We start from the raw sequence: 24146 nt of genomic DNA on the forward strand, positions 1-24146 counted from the left end.
TGTCTCGGTACCATGCCCCGGCCTGAAGCCAGACTGCGCCGGATCTAGAAAATCAGTGTCATCCAAGAATGCCTGGAGTTGTGTTGCCACCACACGTTCCACGATCTTGCCCAAAAAGGGAAGATTGGAAATAGGCCAAAAGTTCTCCAATTGAGTGGGGTCCAGTGATGGCTTCTTCAACAGCAGTTTGATCACAGCCAATTTAAGACTCACTGGAAAAATGCCTTCCCAAAGGGAGGCATTCACCACCACCTTCACCCACTCGGCCAATCCCCCTCTGGCTTCTCTCACCAGCCAGGATGGGCAGGGGTCTAGGATGCATGTGGTAGCCCTCACCTCTCCAAGCACCTTGTCCACAATTGAAAAGAATCCATCAAAATGGGACAAGCAAGTGCTTGTGTTACATCCTCGGAAACTGCTGTTAATATGGTGTTAAAGCCGCAGTGGATCAAAGAAACTTTGTCCGCAAAGAACCAAGCAAATGCTTCACAGTGAGCTGCCGAGTTGTCAGGCATCCCGTCTTGGGAGATGGGATATAACAAACCTCTGACAACTCGGAACAGCACCGCCGAAAGGTTCTTGCTGCCCAGGGAGAAGCGCAACAGAGTTCTTGCGACCCTGGAGAGGAATAGGTGTGGTAGTCTCCAGGACAGACCCCCCGGTCTTAAGGTTCTGCTTTTGAACGCCAGATCCATCAACGGAAAGACAGTTGTCATTCAGGATTTGATCCTGGATGAGGGGGCGGATCTGGCATGCATGACCGAGACGTGGTTGGACGAGCTGGGTGGAGTGAATCTCACCCAGCTGTGTCCACCGGGTTTCGGGGTGCATCAGCAGGCCAGGGCTGGGGGGCGGGGAGGAGGAGTCACGGTGATCTTTCGGCAGTCCATCGCCCTGATCAGATGCGCCGTTCCGCAATCTTCGAGGTTTCGAGTGTGTCTTCTTGAAGGTGGGAGCCCGAGACAGCTTGGGGATTCTGCTGGTGTACCGTCCACCCCGCGACCCAGCAGTCTCTCTGTCTGAGCTAGCAGAAGTGGTCTCCAATTCAGCCCTGGTCTCCCACAACTCATAGTTTTGGGAGACTTTAACATCCATGCCGAGACCACAGTGACAGGTGCAGCTCAGGATTTCATGGTTGCCATGACGACCATGGGGCTGACTCAAGTTATATCTGGGCCCACACATCAGGCAGGACACATGCTGGACCTTGTCTTTATTGTGGACGGTGGGACAGTCAGAGTGGAAGAGCAAAATATCCTTCCATTGTCATGGTCTGACCATCATCTGATCTGTTTAAGTTTCGCCGTGTCTTCTAACCTCCGCAGGGGTGGTGGACCCACTAAGATGGTCCGCCCCAGGAGGCTGATGGATCCGGATGGACTTCTGAGGTCTCTTGGGGATCTTCCTGTTCTGGAGACTGGCGATCCTGTCGATGTCCTGGCTGATCGCTATAATAGTGAGCTGGCTAGGGCACTTGACACGATCGCTCTTGAACGTCCCCTCTCGCTTCGTAGAGTCACGTCGACTCCTTGGTTCACTGAGGAGCTGGCTGTGATGAAGCGTGCGAGGAGGGGACTAGAGTGCATCTGGAGGAAATCTCAGGATGTGTCTGACCAAGCACGGGCTAAAGCCGCTATTAAGGCTTACTCCGTGGCTCTGCGAGCAGCCAGGAAAGCTTTCACGACTGCCCGCATAGCGTCTGCAGCCAACAGGCCATCGGAGTTGTTCCGAGTTGTTGGGGAGCTCCTGCGGCCTCCCGAGACCCAGGGGCTTCCTGATGACTTGGCAACTCGGTGCAGCGATTTCGCGCACCATTTTGCAGGCAAAGTTGCTCAGATACGCCATGAGTTGGACTCCAGCTTAACTGTAGTTCCAGCGGAGGTAACCGAGGTACCTGTCTGTCCGATCTTGTGGGATTCTTTCCGGCTTGTTCTTCCTGATGACGTGGAGGGGATTCTTGGGTCTGTGAGGGCGACCACTTGCGCTCTGGATCCTTGTCCTTCTTGGCTGGTTAAGCTGGCCAAAGATGGGTTGTTGGATTGGTTTGTGGCTATTATAAATGCCTCCTTGGGTCAGGGGTCAGTTCCATCCTGCTTTAAGCAGGCAGTAGTAAAACCATTACTAAAAAAGACCTCTTTAGACCCATCTGTATGTAACAACTACAGACCAATTTCCAACCTCCCATTTTTGGGCAAGGTTCTGGAGCGGGTGGTTGCCACGCAGCTCCAGGAGTTCCTCGATGACACTGATTTTCTGGACCGCTCGCAGTCTGGCTTCAGGCCTGGGCACAGTACCGAGACGGCTTTGGTCGCCTTGGTGGATGACCTCCGCAGGGAACTGGACAGGGGGAGTGTGACCCTGCTGGTTCTCTTGGACATCTCAGCGGCTTTCGATACCATCGACCATGGTATCCTTCTGGGGAGGCTCTCTGGGATGGGGCTCGGTGGCACGGTTCTGCTGTGGCTCCAGTCCTTCCTGGAGGGCCGTTCCCAGATGGTGAAGCTGGGGGACACCTGCTCGGACCCCTGGCCATTGACCTGTGGGGTCCCGCAAGGGTCTATTCTATCCCCCATGCTATTTAACATCTACATGAAACCGCTGGGAGAGGTCATCCGGAGTTTTGGAGGGTGTTGCCATCTCTACGCAGATGACACGCAAATCCACTACTCGTTCCCATCTGACTCCAAGGAAGCCCCTCGGATGCTGAACCAGTGCCTGGCCGCTGTGGCGGACTGGATGAGGAGGAACAAGCTGAGGATCAATCCTGACAAGACAGAGGCCCTCCTGGTCAGTCGCGCGTCGGATCGGGGTATTGGGTGGCAACCTGTGCTGGACAGGGTCGCACTCCCCCTGAAATCACAGGTCCGCAGTTTGGGGGTCCTCCTGGACTCAGCGCTGACGCTTGAGGCGCAGGTGTCGGCGGTGGCCGGGAGGGCCTTCGCACAACTCAAACTTGTGCGCCAACTGCGACCATACCTCGTGAAGTCTGACTTGACCACGGTGGTGCATGCCTTGGTTACCTCTAGACTGGACTACTGTAATGCACTCTACGTGGGGCTTCCCTTGAAGACAGCCCGGAAACTACAATTGGTCCAGTGCTCGGCTGCCAGGTTAATTACGGGGGCGAGTTACAGGGAGAGATCTACTCCCCTGTTCAAGGAGCTCCACTGGCTGCCTTTTATTTTCTGGTCCCAATTCAAGGTGTATACCATCACATATAAAGCCCTAAACGGTTTGGGACCCACCTACCTTCGTGACCGTATATCCTACCACAAGCCTACACAATCCCTTCGCTCATCAGGGGAAGCTCTCCTGTCCCCACTCCCGATATCCCAGACCCGCCTTGTGGGAACAAGGGAGAGGGCCTTTTCTGCTGTGGCCCCCCGATTGTGGAATTCTCTGCCTGCGGAGATTAGGCAAGCCCCCACACTAGCAGCCTTCAAGAAAGACTTGAAAACATGGCTCTTTCGCTGCGCTTTTGGAGAGTAACCATTTTATATTTCTTTTCCGTTGCTCCCCCTAATATCTAACCTCCAGAATACCCCACTCCCTTATGACCCTGTTCGCTGTGGTTTTTATTTTTATGTCTTTCTCACCCTGAGTTTTAACTTAATGTTCATGTGGTCTGCCCTTGTTTTTATTGTCTCCTTGTTTTATTTTGTAATGGATATTATTTACTGTATTGTTTACTGTATTGTGGTGTGCTGTTCTTTTATATGCTGTTTACATTGTATTGTTTTGGGCGTGGCCCCATGTAAGCCGCCCCGAGTCCCCATTGGGGAGATGGTGGCGGGGTATAAATAAATTATTATTATTATTATTATTATTATTATTATTATTATTATTATTCTTTGCGGACGCAATATTAGCTGCAAAGAAAGAATTCTTTGCAGCGTCTATTGCCACGGCATATGTCCTAAGATAGGAACATAGCCGTATTTGGTTTGACTTGCTCGGCTCTGAACACCACACACACTCTAGTTCCCTCTTCTTTTGCTTCATCACTGCCAGCTCCTCGGTGAACCAAGGAGATGGTTTAGCTCGGGTACTCGAGAGGAGATGTTCCAGAGCGATCATGTCTATTGCCCTAGCCACCTCCTTGTTCCAGAGGGCGACCAGAGCATCGACAGAATCACCAACCAAGGTGGCGGAAAACTCCCCAAGAGCCATCAGGAATCCATCCGGATCCATAAGCCTCCTGGGGCAGACCATTTTAGTAGGTCCTCCACCCCTGCAAGAGGTTGGGGGGTTTAGTAAGTCTAACCCTGACCAGGTGATGGTCGGTCCATGGCAAAGGAGCAACGGTGAGCTCCTCCACACCGCCACCTTCCTCCCATCCCTGGCAGAAAACCAAGTCAAGTGTGTGCCCTGCTTTGTGCATAGGGCCAGATACTAGTTGGGACAGCCCCATGGTTGCCATGGCGGCCATGAAGTCCTGAGCTGCACTGGAGGGAGTGGTCTCGGCATGGACATTGAAGTCCCCCAGCACAATGAGCCGTTGAGACTCCAGTGCCAGGCCTGAGACCACCCCGGCTAGCTCAGGCAGGGAGACTGTAGTGCAGCGGGGTGGTCTGTACATTAGCAGAATCCCTAAACTGTCCCAGCCCCCTACCCTCAGGTGAGCACATTCGAACAAGGTTGACTGTGGGATGGGGTACCTGGTCAGGGGGATGGACTCCTTATAGACCACTGCAACCCCTCCTCCCCAATTCAACTCAATTCTTTTACATTCCCATTCTGATCTCTTTGCAAGATCACTGAAAATGGAACGAGTGGGAGGCAGCCATAGCCTTAACCAATATGGATCACAGCAGCTGGATCTTTAGGCTAATGGGATTGAGAGGCACTCTATCTGAGGCAGAGGCGGTGGAGTGTGGGCGGCCTCGCAAATCAGACAAGAGCAGGTGCCTGGTAGATTTTCCTCTTTCTTTCTTTCCTGGCAACCTCCTCCATATATTACCGAAGCCTGCCCCTCCCCCCAGTACTGCAAATAGGAACTCCCTTTCCCAGCAGCAATTTGTGGCATGAACATTGAAGGAGCCTCTGCGCTCCCTCCTGGGGCATTATGGGAGTTGAGATTTTTCTCTCAGTGTGTTTCTCACTTTCTTCTCAGCCAATCAGAGGCCTTTTTGACTGTTTCCATTCTCCTCCCCTCCTGTAGCTTTAAATATGTTATGGTTAAAGGCCTTCGGGGATTAATCATTGTAGGTTGATTTATCTGCCCACTCAACAATAGGATGCCTGGCCATTATTACTTTGCACTTTATTGACTATTTAGCTATGAATCTACCTCTCCCATGTGAAGTTTTCTGCACTTTGGCCCAGATCTGTGTTTTAGCCTCCCGTTTTTAACATTTTATGCAGTATGCTGACTTTTATTACTGTTTTACTGATGTTGATGTCTTATTGATGTGAAATTGTTTTACTGTTTTATCGCTGTTATTGTATTTTTATGTCGGGCATGGCCCCATGTAAGCCGCTCTGACTCCCTCCGGGGAGATGGGACGGGGTATAAAAATAAAGTTGTTGTTGTTGTTGTTGTTGTTGTTGTTGTTGTTGTTGTTGTTGTTGTTATTATTATTATTATTATTATTATATTAAATATGGTAAAAACTTTTAAAATTTCCTAAAAGTCAGTGGATTGGCGAAACATTCTGAAACTTGGCAGGCTTGAAGTTGTAAGTATGGCATACAAGTGAGGCACATTTCATGCTGATAGACCTAAATATGACAGAGAAACAAGCCTCTAAAGTTTTTGGCGCCAATGGACTAAATCTTACTGGCACGAAAACAGAATCCCCCCTTCCAATTTTGGGAATTTCCTGGTAAACAGGACAGAAACCAACCAAAAATAGGACTGAAAATGGCAAGCTTTTTTGCCGCGTTGTACACTCCTAATTGCCATACTCAGTCCTAGCTGGTGATTTCAAGAAGGCCTGTGAAACAGACCTTGGAAAAATAACTTTTTTGTGTACAACTTGACCTTCCCTGGAGAAGTTCTACAGGGCTGTAACCTATATTTCTCTAGAAGGACAGTCCTTAAGAGACAACCTAATCTACTCATACATCTCTTTGGCCATTTTCATTATGTGACACTGCCACAGGAGATCTAGTGCTGTCTGTCCCTTGTTTTGGATCTGCCATGGGTTATATCTTTGCTTCTTGGTTTATTGAATAACATTTGTACTCTACTATAAATGTACAATCCTTTCTATACTATTATTGAGAGGTATAGTTCATCAGAGTATGCAGTGGTGAACCTCTTCTCAATAATTCTTGCCAAGAAAAATCCATGATTGACATAGGCTTGAAAATGATTTCATAGGATGTTGACATGGCAGTTAGAGTGGCATCCTAGAGCTAGAACTGTCTGGTATGAAAGTTCCCAAATGAAATAAAACAGCAAAAAGTGTATTCTGAGCATTTTCATACCATGATATACTTTTTTTTTACATGGCTATGTCCAGCTTATATATCAACACACCTTAGCCCATAAGATCCTGAATTCTATGCCAACAATTTTCCAGTTATGAGCACAGAATTCACAGGGTTCAGAGCATTACACAGCCAGAGAAAAAACACAGCCTTTAAGTGGAGGCACTGAGAAGTCTTCACTCAGATGTAAATGTAATTGGGAGTTTTGGAGGGGCCCTGCTGTCATATGGATGAGAATGGCAATGAACCACAGCTGTTAACCTCCCTGTGTCCCCTTTAGCCCTTCGTGTAGTAATAGCTGGCTTCTCCTCCCTATCTGTTCTGTCAATTCCCGAAGAGTAAGAAAGTAGAGAAAAGCAATTTAAATCCCAGCAAAGCCTACAGAGCAAATTGCACCAGTAGGGGATCCGGACAAGAACGGCCCTTTTCTTCAGCTGAACCCATTAATGGGACCATGTTAGTCACCAGGAGAAGTCAACACATTCTGCTTCATCACATTAGCTGATAATATAAGCCCACAGCTCAGTAAGGCTCTTCTTGCAGTTTTGAATGCAGAACAAAGTACATAATGCAGAAGGAAAGTTCAAACCTTGTGCTTGAAGAGTGGATGAATGCACAGACTTTTCCCCCCTCTTCTTTTCACAAGGAGGGAAAAAGTAAGGATTCAGCAAGCTGTTTGCTTTGAAAACAGCATGGATCATTTCCTTCATGCAGCTATTGTGCATTAAATCCCCTTCTTTGTTCCACAAGGATGTTGTTTATTTTGATAGTGTGATGGAGATGGAGCATGCCACTAAGTATTTGATACCAGAGCCATAGCCACCAACCTTTCCATTGCAATTCATGTCCTAGATCACTTTAAAAAAATACTGGACTTTTGATGTACTTTTTTCAGGGAAGAGATTTATACAGAACTTTTCCTCAGATTTGCTGAACTAATATGGTTACCTCTCCAGTCATTAAAACTATGGAGTATTTTTTTTAAAAAAAATACAAACTAAAAATTACAATTGCACAAATAAACATATGAATGAATTAAAAGCCCAGCAACAGAGCTTTACTAAAATTGGAATGTATATTTATGCTTTAGATGCATTCATTTTGACCAATATAGGTATGGCAGTATTTCATGCAGTGCATAGATTTTACTTACATGTGGGACCGGTGTTACCATGGTCCAGCTTTCTGATTCTGGAAGTGGAGGTGCACTTTCTGAAAATCAAGAAAAACAATACCACTGCATTTGAGCCTCACTGAAGAACACATAATTTGTAAGATTATTGTGAAGAAAGATGTTAAAATTTATTCCCATGGAGAATTTTCATCAACAACTGAAAGCATCAATTTAAACAATGATCACTTTGGAGTAGTCAAGAAGTGTTAGTCCTATATGAGTTTGGTGCAACACATGGCATCATGGGCATCAGTGACATATCTGAATTGGAATGAAAAAATAAGTGAGTTTAGTGGTGACACATATTCAGTGTTTCCCTTCTGGATGCTACTGAATTCGGAGTCCCCTTGGCCATACAGTTCCTTCTTTAATAAGTTAGAAGAAGCCAGTGTCACTGCCCAGGCCTCAGAGGGACAGAAGAAAGGCAGGCACAGCTCTATCATGCCTACTGCTTAGGCCCAAAAATGTTTCCCATATCCCAGCTATCATTGGCCTGGACTAACAGGAAGACAAGAAGCATTATGTTTTGTATCAGAAGCAGATGAAAACTTCTGCTGCCCTGACCTCAGAAGGAGAGAAGAAGGCAGTACCTACTTAACTTAATTCTCTACCTTTGCTTTTTGTTTCATATCTAAATTAGATTGTAACCCTATGGATAGGGGAACAATTTTTTTGTTCTCTTAAAGCATCACGTATTGTGTTGGCACATCATTATTATCATCTGAACCTGTGTCTATAATACAAGATGGCAATATTTTAGATTTTTTACTTGTCTTATTGAAAAATTAACAAAAGGTTAATCCAGCTATGCTGATAATAATAGCCTTATGTTTATAAAGCAGAATTTACAGGCTACCTTTTAATAATAGCAGGAGAAATAATAGTTGGTGTACCTCTACTGGCTGCTGATAGCTCCCATGCCAGAGAGGAAGAGAAATCCATTCCGAGTTTTGGCTAGATTTAAAGGTGCTCTTTCAAGTACTGTGTCTGTTTAGGAATAAGATTCAGCACATTGGAAAGCTCATTTAAACTCTGGATTAACACATGGAATGGATTCACTGCTCCACTCCGATTTCCAATGGTGTTTAAGTTTAGTTTCACAGGTGGCGGCAATTGAGATGATCACAAGTGTTAAATTCAGGTGTGTTCCAGATTTATCCTTCATTTTCCTATCTACTGTATCACACTAGGCATGGAAAAACCCAAGACAGCATGCAGCCTTACCCATGAGAAATATCTGAAAGTCAAAGACTATTGGATTATTATCCTAGTAGTAATTGACAGACCATTTTCTCTAGACCAAGACAAAAAAAAAATCTGGAGAGCAGGCCTTCCTTTACTGAAATGCTCTTGACCCTGCTCAGCCGAATGCTATAGCCCATTCTGCGGGGACAATTTTAGAGAAAAGAGTGGAAGAGCTTCCAGCCACTTAAGAAAAGGAAGACAGCTGAGAAATATAAAACGGCTTCTAATAAAAGTCCAGGCAAAAAGAGCAATGGAATGTTAGAACAAGCTGCAAAGAGACAACATGGAATCACAGAAGATAATTTGTCAGCTCTGAGTATATTCAGAATCAGATTTGACATTGCCGAGCATGGATGATTTATAGCTAATTAAATTACTTCTGGCATGAGAATGGACTGTCTGAGTCAATACAAGAACTAGCCCTTTGTCTCAGATAATGCCGTTGGAATAATAATCAGCTTTGTTTTTCTTGACATGAATAGGTACTTCCCTTATTCTCCTATCAAACACCATTTAATATTTCAATGTGGTCTGGAGAGAGGGATATTTTTGAACAAGGACCAAACATTCTACCATATGACTCAAGGTTGTGTATGACTTACGGAAAGTCACAAAGCTGCTCTGCATTTTGCAGATTTTTATTGTTGTATGTATACATGTCATTGATTCAGTAGCAAAACATGAATTAGATATAAACTGGAATTTAAACTGAGCAGGCTGATTACTCAGGCCCCCTTTACACTGCCATATAATCCAGATTATCAAAGCAGATAATCCACATTATCTGATTTGAACTGGATTATGTGAGTCTACACTGCCATATAATCCAGTTCAAAGCAGATAATCTGGATTTTATATGGCAGTGTAAAAGAAGCTTCAAAGTACAATGCCAGCATTGGCTATGGAATTCAGAAAGACAGATAAAACCAGTTATCCCTTATCTAGAATTTCAAAATGTAAAATACTTGGAAGTGTGGCTGGATGGCTGAGAGAGTGGTTCTATGTACACTGACTTTGCTTCCTGCACAAGATTATTGTAAATACAGTAGAGTCTCACTTATCCAACACTCACTTATCCAACGTTCTGGATTATCAAACGCATTTTTGTAGTCAATGTTTTCAATACATCGTGATATTTTGGCGCTAAATTCGTAAATACAGTAATTACTACATAGCATTACTGTGTATTGAACTACCTTTTCTGTCAAATTTGTTGTATAACATGTTGTTTTGGTGCTTAATTTCTAAAATCATAACCTAATTTGATGTTTAATAGGCTTTTCCTTAATCTCTCCTTATTATCCAACATATTCGCTTATCCAACATTCTGCCGGCCCGTTTATGTTGGATAAGTGAGACTCTACTGTATTGTAATATATGTAACAAATTAATTTCATGCGTAGTCTTCGATCCAGTTTTCAAAGTACTCCATTATGTATGTACATGCAAATCCAGGTATTCAAACACCCAGAAAAGAAAAAAATATATTTATTTATTTCCAACATTTACACCCCGCCCTTCTCACCCGAAGAGACTCAAGCCGGCATACACAATTGGCAACAATTTGATGCTGACACATAATTAAACATAACAGTAAATAAAGTGCATTACAAACAATTAATACAATATAAAAATATAAAACATATGGTTAAAATCTGTTCATCCAGTATCCTCGTGCTTTAGCCATAAATCAGTCCAGGTCGTCTTTATCATTTATTCATCGAAAGCCTGGGCACATAGCCATGTTTTTAGGGCTTTTCTAAAACTCAAAAGGGTTGGAGCTTGTCGTATATCTCTGGGGAGGGTATTCCACAGCAGAGGAGCTGCGACTGAAAAGGCCCTGTCCCTCGTTCCCGCCAGCCGCGCTTGTGAGGCAGGCGGGACCGAGAGCAGGGCCTCACCAGATGACCTTAGGGATCTTCCTGGCTCATAGGAGGAGATACGTTCGGACAAGTAGCTTGGGCCAGAACCGTTTAGGGCTTTATAGGTCAAGACCAGCACTTTGAACTGGGCTCGGTAGCATATCTGCAGCCAGTGGAGCTGGCTTAACAAGGGGGTGGTACGCTCCCTGTAAGCCACTCCAGTTATTAATCTGGCTGCTGCCCGTTGTACTAATTGGAGCTTCCGGGCCATCTTCAAAGGCAACCCCACGTAGAGATCATTGCAGTAGTCTAAACAGGATGTAACCAGAGCGTGGACCACCATGGCCAAGTCAGACTTCCCAAGGTACGGGCGCAGCTGGTGCACAAGTCTTAGTTGTGCAAATGCTCCCAAAACATTTCTGGTCGTAAACATTTTGGATAAGAGATACTTGACCTGTACAACTGAAACATGGTCGGGTTCCATTATAGCCTTTTACAAGCATTCAGGATCTGTAAGCATGGAGACCAGAAAGTGAGACTCCCCCCTTCCCGAGCTTCCCATGTTGATAGGACAGTCTGAAGAGGAATGGCAACAATATTCAACTGGTTGTAGGTACTCCATGGGATCAGGAATCTCCTTTATGTTTATGTTAACATATAAAAGATTTCCTCCATCCTAGTAGACTAACACTGGCAGAAACATCTGTTTGCAGAAGACATGTTGGTGAAGGGAGGAAACAATGGCATAAGTCAAAGTCTGTGCAAGAAGCATTTTAAATGCAACCTCCCAAACTGCAGCATTAATCAGCACAGCCCAGACATATATTTTTCTATCTCAGGGAGAACTTGTTGTAATTTCAGTAGGATACATTTTGACAGGATACCCTGGTTATCAAGGATTATCAGAGCATCAAACTGGGCAAGAAAAAAGATCCTTTCCATAGACAATTCCATGAGGAATTGCCCTTCCTTCATAATTAATAACAGTGCATCCCAAAACAGCTAGTGAATTGTACTTACTGACTCTTGGATGAACTGTTTTTCTCATTGACAAAGGTATTCTCTGAAAAGGAAAAATACATGACATTATTTATCAGGCCACTAAAGAATCCATCCAAATAAATAAATGACCCATGCATGTTCTTTTTCAGTGGCTTTCCTTTAAAAAAATTAAATTAACTTTCTTGCAAAAGTGATTGAAATTCCCTTTGCAAACGCATACTGAATAAAATTAACATTCATTTGATTTTTGTGAGTACTTTACAAAATGCGACTTTTTTTCTTATTAAACTTAAAAAAAAGCCTATTTAGCACATCTTAATGATGAGTGAAATATTTCAGAAAGACTTTCAACAGCAGCCCTGAAGGTTATGAGGCAGATTTCAGCTCTGAGATTTCAGCTAAGTAGTTTCCATAAGATTTCTGTGTAATCCAACTGCAAATTAGTGCAAAACAATTTTCATGTAATTTCTTTGATTCTCAGAAGGATGAAAACAGAAAAATGCAAAAGCAACATATCAGAATAGAAACTCTAGGATGTTCTATCCACAAGAAAAGAGGTCCATCTTTTTCTCGTGAAAAATACAGTCAGCTGTCCATGTTTGCGAAGTTTGCTTCTACAGATTTGTGGATCTGATTAATATGTTCTCTCTAGAAATCTCTAGATCCCTGAACATTTCTATAGTTGCACTGGGGTACCTAGAGATTACTACAGATAACATATTTCAATCATCATTCTACCACTTTGGGTTTCAGTTTCATTTGATGTAATTCTGTCAGGCCCCTTCTACACTGCAATATAAAATCCAGATTATCTGCTTTGAACCAGATTATATGGCAGTGTAGAAGGGGCCTCAGTCAAGCCCAAATACAAAGTGGTTTTAATTAACAGCAAAACATCAACTTCTCTTAAAAGCTAAGAAAACTGGAAAGCAAAGGGAGAAGAGATTGTATATCTATACTACAGATTTACATTGGTTCAGAACCAGGTGAATATAAATGTTTTCCAGGTAAGGTAAAGGTTTTCCCCTGACATTAAGTCTAATTGTGTCCAACTCTGGGGGTTGGACATCTCCATCTCCATTTCCAATCCTTCTCCAAATTCATGGAATTGTGATTTGGAGTTGACACTGAGACCCCTTTCTACACTGCCATACGATCCAGATAATCAAATCACATAATTCACATTATCTGCTTTGAAATTGATCATATGAGTCTACATTGCTATATATTCCAGTTCAAAGCAGATAATCTGGATTTTATATGGCAGTGTAGAAGGGCCCTATAGGTTTACATTGAGAAGATTAAAATCTCCAAGTTTCTCAAAGAAATACTCTCAAGCTTCACCTAAACAAGAGAAAGGGAGCAGGAGAAAAACATAATACATGTGAGTAAATGTCAGACATTTAATATAGTAGTGTCTTTGAGCTGAAAGGTGGCTCCCATACTAGATAGCCTGATATTTTTCTTGCACTTGCCTGGATCTTTCTGTTAGATTATCTTGATAACCTATTTTTATTTTATGAATACTTGCATTAAATAATTAAGTCAACACATAACTGACTAATAGATCAACATGCCAAGAACAATGTGCTAAGTAAATGGCAGTCTTTATGGGAAAGAGTAAACACCACTGAGTAATTGTGTCACTGAAATGATTAAGTTGTAAAACAGCATAAATTGTCATAAAGAATTATTTAGACATCTGTTGAGAAAAAGATACCCAGAAAAAGGAGCAAACCTAGCAACGGAAGCTATGAGTTATGAAAATTGTAAGAGAATGAATACCAAAAAAGTAAGATTTTAAGTGTTAATCAACTGTTCAATGATAAGTCAACATGTACTATTGATTAAATTATCTGCTTTCCTTGAGAGTAACAACTAAGTTTACATTTCAGAATTTCAGAAATGTAGCCATATTAGAAAATGGCAAAGAAGGATTCCTTTTAAGCTGATGCATTTCCAAAATTTTCTCTTAGAAGGAAAACCACACACTTCTTTATCCATTCCTAAACGGAAATGAAAAAAACATTCAAAATGTTCAAAAATGATTGGACTGACAAGAATCTCCACAGTTCAGAACATATTGTACACAAAAATCCACGTATGGTATTTTTGCACATGAAACCACATTTTCAGACTTCTGCCTATGCAGAAAATAATACCACCTTCAACATTTGCATAGAGTAAGTACCAAATTACAAATAGTCTTTGAAACCCACACAGTTTTTGAAGACTTCCACAAAGTAAGAAAAAAATGCTAAAATTATTTGTTACTTCTTTCAAGAATAAAATTAGCCACATTGACCAATACACAGGATGTCTGAATACTGCAGAATTCCTTGATGTGTTTGTATAATGTTAGCTTTGTTGTAGAAATGGAAAAGAAACGAGAACTTTACTAAAGTGGTGAGATGCTAGCAGATATTCCTATTTCCTATATAATTTATGTGCAACTTCTTATATGGGGGAATAGTAACAAGTGTAGCAACCCGGTTACATAAGACATAAGAAGATGACTGACTGTTAAAGCTATGGTTATGCATGTGTTGTGTGTACATGCTGACACATTAACTTTTAAAATTCAGTTTTACCACTTATATACAGGCAGTCCCCAAGTTACAAACATGTTAGATTCTGTAGGTTCATTCTGAAGTTAAACTTTTTGTAAGTCAGAACAGGTACATTTTAAAAGTGTAATTCAAGCAATATATGTAAGCTTTGGATAGCATACGGAAGAGTTAACACGCCTGCAGTGTTTGTTTTGCTGTCTGTGTCCCTATTCAGGGACGCAGACAAAAGTGCTGGTCATTACCTTTAAAGCCCTAAAAGGCTCGGGTTCAGGCTACTTGACCAAACACATCTCCTCTTACAAACCAGCCCGGGCACTGCCGTCAGCGGAGGAGGCCCTGCTCTTGGTCCCACCCCCATCTCAAGTACAGCTGGTGGGAACGAAAGAGAGGGCCTTCTCCGTGGTCGGCCCCACCTCTGGAACTCCCTCCCTAAAGAAATAAGGCTGACCCCCTCCCTCCTCCCCTTCAAAAAACAACTGAGGACCTACTTGTGCTCACTAGCATATGGAGAGGCGGAGGATTTGATAATGAGATAATTATCGGGTCCCTGTCTGAGAACTGAGAACTATATTGGATTTTCTGGATCCGGCACAGTCTGGCTTCAGGCCGGGGCATGGTACCGAGACAGCCTTGGTCGCCTTAGTCGATGATCTACGCCGGGAACTGGACAGGGGGAGTGTGTCCCTGCTGGTTCTGCTGGACCTCTCAGCAGCCTTCGATACTGTCGATCATGGTATCCTTCTGGGTGCCTTGCCAGAATGGGGCTCGGAGGTACTGTTTTACAGTGGCTCCGGTCCTTTCTGGAGGGTCGTTCCCAGATGGTGTCATTGGGGGACACCTGCTCGGCCCCACAACTGTTGTCTTGTGGGGTCCCGCAGGGTTCAGTACTTTCCCCCATGTTGTTCAACATATACATGAAGCCGTTGGGAGAGATCATCCGGAGTTTCGGGGTGCGGTGTTATCTGTACGCAGATGATGTCCAGCTCTGTCACTTCTTTCCACCTGTCACTAAGGAGGCTGTCCAGGTCCTGAACCGGTGTCTGGCCGCTGGGTCGGACTGGATGAGGGTGAACAAATTGAAACTGAATCCAGACAAGATGGAAGTCCTCCTGGTCAGTCGTAAGGCTGAACAGGGAATAGGGTTACAGCCTGTGTTGGACGGGGTCGTACTCCCCCTGAAGACACAGGTTCGCAGTCTGGGGGTGTGATGACTCATGGGCCTTGTAGTCCTGTTCCTAGTACTATTGTGGCAGACGAAGAGGAAAACATGGGGTTTTCGCCGGTTCAGCAAGAGCCGGAGTCTCTTCACCTGCAGGATGTTGATGTTTGCCCTCAAGAATTCAGCCAAACAGGCCTTGGGCAGAACTCCCCCCCCCCCCCCCATTTTCCAGGAGGCTAATCGGAGAAGCCTGAGAATCGCTGCCAAACAAATGGCTGATTAGGTCTGCTTCCCTTGGGAAATTCTAAGGAGTCATGCATCTGGACAGAGTTGGGTTTCGCTTCTCGTTCTCTAGGGAAAGAGTTCTGTTGGCGGGAAAACGAGACCCAATATAGGTGTTTGGCGCGAGGGATTCTTTGCGGAGTCAATTGATCAGCTTGAGGAGAGAGATCGTGTGTGGACTTCGTAATCCCAGTTCCTTGCTTCCCGGATCAAGCTTCAAGCCTTGCCCTGTCTCACGGTTTTACCACGGACTCTGTTTCATGCTTCATGTTTGCCTCATCTTCAGTCACGGATCTAGCCAAGAATCAAGTTTATTTCCAGCCTTGTTGTCAAGCTTCATTGGACTTTAAAGACTCTGTTATTTCCCCACACTATTGCTTGGCAAAGTGTGTGTTTCGGTCAAGTGGATTAAAACTTTGAACTATAATATCTTATATTGGACAATACATTTCTGGACTATATTTGACCTCATCTGAAAGGTCTGCTTCTGAACTATATTCTTCACTTGTTTTTATTGATTTTATATATTTCTTAAATAAAGATATTAGATAGAGACTGGCCTCTGTGTAAGGTTATTGGTGCTCTGCAGCCAGGGTCCTGACAGGGGGTTCTCTTGGATTCATCGCTGAGCCTGGAACCCCAGGTCTCAGCAGTGGCCAGGGGAGCATTTGCACAACTCAGACTTGTGCGCCAGCTGCGCCCGTTCCTTGGGAGGTCTGACTTGTCCACGGTGGTCCACGCTCTGGTTACAGCCTGTTTGGACTACTGCAGGCCCTGCTCTCGGTCCTGCCTGCCTCGCCGGCAAGGCTGGTGGGAATGAGGGACAGGACCTTTTCGATCGGGGCTCCTCGGTTGTGGAACACTCTCCCCAGAGATGTACGACAAGACCCAACCCTTTTGAGTTTTAGAAAAGCCCTGAAAACATGGCTATGTGCCCAGGCTTTCGAAGATTAAATGATAAAGACTACCCGGACTGATTTACGGCTACAGCATGAGGATTTTGGACGAATAGATTTTAATCATATGTTTTATATTTTTATATTGTTTTAATTGTTTTAATTGGATTTTCATTGCTGTTTTAATTATATGTAGGGATCGAATTGTTGGCAATTTTGTACACCGCCCTGAGTCCCTTCGGGTGAGAAGGGCGGGATATAAATGTTGGAAATAAATAAATAAAAATAAATAAATTTTGACCTTCCTAGTGCACACCAGCCCAATGACCATCGTTTGGACTACACATCCAACACACCCTGTTTTGTAAACTCTAGTTGGCTGTTGTAAATTAATGTGGATGTTATTGTATAATTTCGTTAGACTACGCGTAGTTTAATTTATTGATGTTAGGTTTCATTTATTGATGTTAGGCTTTAATTTGATGTTAGGTTTTAATGTTATTCTCATATGCAAGGTTTCTCTGGAATTTTATGTCAGTATTTGTTTTGTTTTTTATGGAGGCATTGAATATTTGTTGTTGTATGTTGGAATTCGCCCTGAGTCCCTTTGGGGAGATAGGGCAGAATACAAATACATTTGTTGTTGTTTTTGTTGTTGTTGTTGTTGTTGTTGTTGTTATATTCAGAAGATTTCCCTCACTTTCTGTCGCTGTGAGAATTGAATTTTGAAAGTATTGGTTTGTAGAAACAAGGATTGCTTTTTTATCGTGGCAGAAGTGACTTGAGAACATACTGCAAGTCACTTCTGGTGTGAGAGAATTGGCTGTCTACAGAGACATTACCCAGGGGATGCTCTGGATGTATTACCATCCTGCTGGAATGATTGGTGAGAAAGCTACAGTGGGGACCCCTTTCCCCCAGGATAACTCTTTCAGGAGTGAATTTCCATTCCGAGGGATAGATTTCTCTCACTTCCTGTTGTTTCAGCCCCATTTTTAACTGTGAATAGTATGTAAGTCGAATGTTTGTAACTCAAGGACTGCCTGTACTTATTGCACAATTTCACATTAAAAATTAAATTCACCTTCATCTTAGTTGTTTTAGCACACAAAAAATGCAAAGGCTTCTAACTAAAGTCTTGTGTTGTTAAATGACTACATACTTACTGACAGTTTTTCAGGAATATAAGGGGAATATACCTTCCACCAAATCATATCAAGGATATATCATTCCATGTCAGCTATCGAATATTGACATATAATAAACTCTGCATCATCCTTTACAAAATACCAAATATGGAAAAAATATAATTTGATATCAAGTATCCAATGAATATTCAGCAAATGTGTGAACTCTTAGAAAATAGCTGGAGAATAATCACTGAAATTTCAAGAAAGGCACTTGAAAATAATTTATTAGGCAAATTCCTTTTTCCTTAAAAGTCAATAATATTTGGTATATTAATATTACTCTCAATAATAGCTCTAGTGGTAGTGAGACGTGATGGACGACTATTTCATCTGATTTCTATACACCCTTTTGTTCATGTGGAGAATGAGAGTTTTCTTCTTTGCCTCTACTGTCTTAGGTCTGAGCAAATAAGTTGCTTCTAACTGGCATTGTGTAGTTTTCAGAGAAAAAAACTAGCTTAAGAGCCAGCAACTGAAAATTGCCATAGCCTTCTCAGCCAGTGATAATTGAGTTATCTGAGTGTATTTACACCTCTGTTTTTCTCCAGAGTAATAACACACATTTGGGGCTACTGTTTTTCTTCTGATTTGTTCTCATGCTGTAATTGCACCTTGTGTTTTTAGTCCTCATTTGTACTGTATCACCCCATCCCTATTACCCAGGAGAATGGCTATCATGTGCTGTCTTGTAGGCTACAAAGAAATATGAAGGATTCTGCCTTGGATTTGGCCTACATTACCAACTGTTAAAGTAGACATAGTTATTTGGAATGTCACTGCTATTTTCAAAGCTAGATGCCTTCACAACTAGTACTTCTAGGATGTCTGGAACAATGATTCAATGATTATTAAATAAGGCTTGACTATAGTATACAATGGGAGAGATGTATATTCTACAGTGGTAGCAGTACTCTCTGCAGAGTATCGGTGGGACATTGTGAACACACTTCCATATTTCTGGTCCTTTCCTTGCCAATAGATGCTTGTCTAGATTAAAACTTTGTAGAGAGCATTTCAGAACTTTCCTGCTTTCTTAAGGCCAACAGCAGGAATTTATTCTGCTCACATTTTGTTGTGTTTGAAAAGGAGATGCTATTATTTATTTATTTTTATTCCTGGCCTCTATGGAATCTCGCTGGATAATAGGTTAAAGGGTGAGTTATGAATAACCCTGGTACAGAAGATAAATCTTTTGTACATAAATCTCACTAGGCAGTATGCTGAAAAGCCTTTCAATTACAGGATTCATGTTCTGCGACAAAGAGTCTGAGTTGCTTGATGTTTTAAATTTTATTTCAAGAAATCAAAACTAGAGGGTGATTAGCATTGTTTGATTTCTTAATAAAACATGAAAGCTTAATGGAGATGCACTAAAGCTGAAAGGGGTGCCTAAATACATTCTGACAAGCAGGAGCAGCCCGAAGGGTGAATGAATAGATCCAAAGAGACCAAGGAAAAAGATACCTTTTTATCATTCTTGCTTCCAACATAGCCACTCTTATGAACTTATAATTAAAAAATTACTGCTATGGAGAAAAAAAAAAACAGATTTTCCAAATAGAGTAGAATTCATTTTAGGTGTGAAAATAATCTCTATATCTTGTACATCTATTTAAAGATGCCTAATCTTACAGCCATTTGAATGCTAACTTTTTAATATTATAATATAAACTGGATCTACATTTTCCCAAATATCCCAAGGTAGACTTCTCCAAACATATCATGGCACAACCTGGGAGTATTCCCGAAGCTCTCTTGGCATGTAGAAAGCTGGCCAGACCCAGGATCCATTGGGGCCACTGTGTCACTAGCCAAAAGTGGCTTCCTAGCAGAGGCTGGTTACTGATGTCTCTTCTCCTGGTCACATGGCAGAGTACCCTATTGTGACCTCACGAGAAACAACACCACCAGAAAACCTGTACTGGGGAGCTGCTTAGGACTGGTTACACAACAGTGAGTCTATTGGGCATGTGGACATTGGATCTGTTTGATCCAGCCCAGTCCAATTGTTCACATCCCCAAAACACCAGGATCATTCCAAAACTTCTTGAGAGCTCCAAAATAATTCCCATGTCCCCTTATGTTGGATTATGTCTTCTTCTGTAAATGCAGCCATATGCCATGTGGATCCCCTGCTATAGTTGAAAAGTAAGTCTACTTTATGTAGCCACTGTAGACAAAATTATAGTTCAATATAATTTTGAAGAACTCTACTGGAGATTGACTTTGTGTGTATTCTGGACAATCAGATTGCTGAGATTTCAATCATGCATTCAAAAATGTCCAACATTAATTAATTCTACAACAAGTCTTTTCCTTGATTTCAGGAGCATTGTCCTGGATACCACAGGATTGTACCATTATTTTCATGGCATTTAAAAACAGATTTTAAAATAAATGTGTGCATCTTAAATCCTACAATGGTTCATATTTGTGCACAACACTGTTGTAAGGGAAGTTCACTTATGAGAGAAGTACTACTTTATCAAGTTTGAAAAGAAAGCTGTATGAGGAGCCATATTCAATACCACACCTGCTTAGTCTGGATTAATGAATCAGTTATGAGAACCATCCTTGTGCTTCACACTCAAGACTACCAATTGCGTGTCAAGGTCATCATTTCACAAATAAGCACTTGCAGAAAATTTGTCTTTAATTGCAATACTGGTTCCTAATAAAAATGCTGCAAGCATTGTCACTATGTATCCTACTCTCTGATAAAAGTCCCAAAGTATATCATGTAGGTAAGTGAACTTTTAAAAAATAAATAAATAAAAGACCTGAAATAAATTTTAACCAAATTTCAGTTTAAAAAAATCAAAAGGCAATTATTCAATTAAGATTCAATCAACTAATTAACAAAGAGTTGTCAGTGCCTTGCACTCTAAAGAATCTGATTACAACCCTCACCTTACAAAGCCGGGATCTTAATTAACTCCAATTCATATTAAACCATTAGCAAAAGATAGAATGTACATGCTTTATGTGTAAAATCATTAGAATGAGTGGCAACATTCATTAGTGATGTGACCTGATTCTAAAAATCTCATTTCTCTCGTTACAATTTTTGTCTGTTTTCAGCCTTTAAAAGAATCATAACCCAGGGTCGGTGTATAACTCTACATTCACAGATTGAGCATTAGTGTATTGCAAAACTGCACAACGGAATAAGCAAATAGACAGAGGTGTGCACAGTACCGTTTTTCAAAACGGGATCTGGGAAATCCGGCATGGGGTTTATTCAAACTGAACACCCCTACAAATAAATATGAAACGGATGATCACAATGTGCAGTGCACAATTAGTGTTCTGCCCCCACACTATCTTAACTACTTAGAAGGTGAACTGGCTGTACAGGGAACAGATTGGAGACTATATAGTTGAATCCAACAAGAATTTATTAACTGACAAGAATTTTAGACTTTCTCTCCTCCTGAGTCTCACTACAAAATCTATATGAGAAAAGGTAAAATTTTTGAGCTCTGGCTGAAGTGAGGCTCTTGAATCTTTATTTCTTCTTATTGTCTCTTTTTTGTATGGTGTTCAGCTGACTCTAAGAGGGTCTCAATATTTAATTCTGACTGGACTTGAATAGAGCTCCAACTGGATGTGCTATTTTCTCTTTCTTCACCTTCCAGCCATGAAAAAGGCTGACTCTTCCAAGAACCAGAAGTGCCTTACCTGAGGCTCCACCGCTGAGAGGATTCTTAAAGGAGCAGGTCAACGGAGTTTTCAAATGCAAAGAGGCTGTCTAGACTGACCCCCCATAAACTGTACATAAAATATCAATCCCTCTAACTAAAAAGGGCTTAACTAGGGGTAACCGGTGAGGGTCTTCATGGGGCATGACAATGAGCATCTGCATTGGCAATGCATATCAAAGCTGCAATGACATTTTGCACACAGTTCTGCTTCTGCAACCTTCAACTGAACATGGACTTTTACATCAGAAAAAAGTCTGAGTGCATCTTTAGGAGAAATGTATAAGTCACCACCAGGATGCCAGCCATAACTGAAATTACTGATACTTATGTCACATGTTCTAATACAAAAAATGAAATGACCACCTGAACCATCAGAATCATTTAATCTTAGGGAATAGAGCTAGGAAATGCAGATATATGAGACCTTAGAAAACTACTGTTCAGTCTGCAAAAACATTGGTTGACTCTTTTGGAAATATACTCTTTGGGACTCCTAATTTTTAATGCAAATCATCCTCTTAAAAGAGAAACTGCACTGATCACCTTGGGATGGATAGATATCACACACGCACACTGCAATGATAGCTACTTCTATCCATGGAATTTGGCAGCTTAAATTAGCCTTGTCTCCCTCTTCAGGTCACCTTTACGCATGACAGAAAGCAACTGATATTTCAAAAGGAATATGTTATTACATTAGCGTGTTTTTAATGTCTTGCTCACATTAGAGCTACCTGGTTTTTTATATTAGCTTTCTATTATGAATTAACCAGAAGTGATAGATATCATGACTCTGAATTCTATACAGGATGACATGTTTTTAAAAGTGGCTAAATATATAGATAGCCCAACGGCTGTTTATTACAGCATGTCAAGTTTCATCTTTGCCTGCGAGATACTATTTGTTTTGGGAGGGGGGCAGGAATGTGGGGATTATACTGCTTCTTAAAAATACAACTGAAAGACAAAAAGGAGAGAATATTTGGAGAGTAGATCTTCTTGTTGCAATGATGTTATAAAAGAATGATCAAAGAGGTGCAGATTCTGGGAATAACTCTTCTTCTGTGTTCTTTGAGAACTAGAATCAGAGATTACAAAACAAACTTATATTGCTCAGCATAAGGATCCTAAAGGACAACCGTGGTCTAGCTTTCTGAGTTGAAGTCTACATGAATGATAGAATGCACCAGGCAGCCTGTTAAACAAAAGCAAGTCCAAAACTATGGTCAAGATTCTTCTTTCCATAGCAGAACTGTGAACTATCTCCTCTATTACGTCCCCTAAACACATACCTGTTAGCTTTTGAATCACTCCAAAAATGTCAATTTCCTAACCAGTCATGGTCACCACGTGTGATGATATCAGATAAGTGCCTACTTATGTGACCCTGTCATTTTCCAGGATTCACAGTTAAAAGGTGGGGCCTGAGAGGAGGGTATTGGTTGTTTGAATACGCCTACCTGTATTTTATAATGTGTTTTATGAATACTGATGTAAGTTAATAATATTTTTTAAACTGATTTATATTGCACTGTATAATTTTTTATATATGCGTTTTATTGTAAGCCGCCCTGAGTCCCCTGTTGGGTGAGAAGGGCAGGATATAAATATTGTAATAAATAATAAATAAATTGAATAAGGGAGGTGGATTTTAATCTCTGCAATGGCTATAAAATTGACTTTAAATGCCGCATAATAGATTTATGACATCACGGACAGGATCTTGACCAATGTTTGAAAAACCATAACAATTATTGTATGAATGGCTATTCTCTGGAGTGAAATGTATTCTCACATAGAAAATGCATATATGTGAATGGATATTTTGCTCCCCAATGCTATTTTAGGAAAATGAAGTATAGCTTCACATAAATATAACAACTAAAACAAGTGTATACTTGCACAAGTTTTTTATATTTATTTTCACATTATTTTTCAACACTATCATAGAACTCTTTAGGTTCAAAACAACAAAAGCATTAATTTATAATGAGTTTCTAATATTTTTTTAAAATATTTCTGTTTCTGTGTTGCCGAAGGCTTTCATGGCCGGGGTTACAGGGTTGTTGTATGTTTTTCGGGCTGTATGGCCATGTTCCAGAAGCATTCTCTCCTGATGTTTCGCCCATATCTATGGCAGGCATCCTCAGAGGTTGTGAGGTATGGAGAAACTAAGCAAGGAAGGTTTATATATATCTGTGGAAAGTCCTGGATGAGAGAAGAACTTTTGTCTGTTGGAGGCCAGTGCGAATGTTGTAGTTATTCACCTTAATTAGCATTGAATAGCTTCATCTCCTGGCTTCTTCCTGTCTGGGGGCATCCTTTGTTCAGAGTCGTTAGCTGCCCCTGGTTGATTCATGTCTGGAACTCCTCTGTTTTCAGAGTGTTGCTTCTTATTTACTGTTCTGATTTTAGAGTTTTTTAATACTGGTAGCCAGATTTTGTTCATTTTCATGGTTTCCTCCTTTCTGTTGAAGTTGTCCACATGCTTGTGGATTTCAATGGCTCCTCTGTGTAGTCTGAAATGATAGTTTTGGAGTGGTCGAGCATTTCTGTGTTCTCAAATAATGTGCTGTGTCCAGGTTGGATCATCAAGTGCTCTGCTATGGCTGACTTCTCTGGTCGAG

General features: G+C 41.8%; 1 protein-coding gene across 4 annotated transcripts in view; it reads right to left on the reverse strand.

Moving 5' to 3' along the window:
• Nucleotides 1-24146, reverse strand: part of LOC100558787 (uncharacterized) — a 178642-nt gene that overhangs the window by 75468 nt on the left and 79028 nt on the right. For all 4 annotated transcript variants that reach the window (XM_062961117.1, XM_062961110.1, XM_062961106.1 and 1 more), the window contains exons 5-6: nucleotides 11737-11779; nucleotides 7589-7647 (exon numbers count right to left, since the gene is read on the reverse strand). In XM_062961117.1, coding sequence (XP_062817187.1) covers nucleotides 7589-7647; nucleotides 11737-11779 — 102 coding nt within the window. The remainder of the gene's footprint in view (nucleotides 1-7588; nucleotides 7648-11736; nucleotides 11780-24146) is intronic.

The sequence above is a fragment of the Anolis carolinensis genome, chromosome 1, assembly GCF_035594765.1.
Source record: "Anolis carolinensis isolate JA03-04 chromosome 1, rAnoCar3.1.pri, whole genome shotgun sequence".
Lineage (NCBI taxonomy): Eukaryota > Metazoa > Chordata > Lepidosauria > Squamata > Dactyloidae > Anolis > Anolis carolinensis.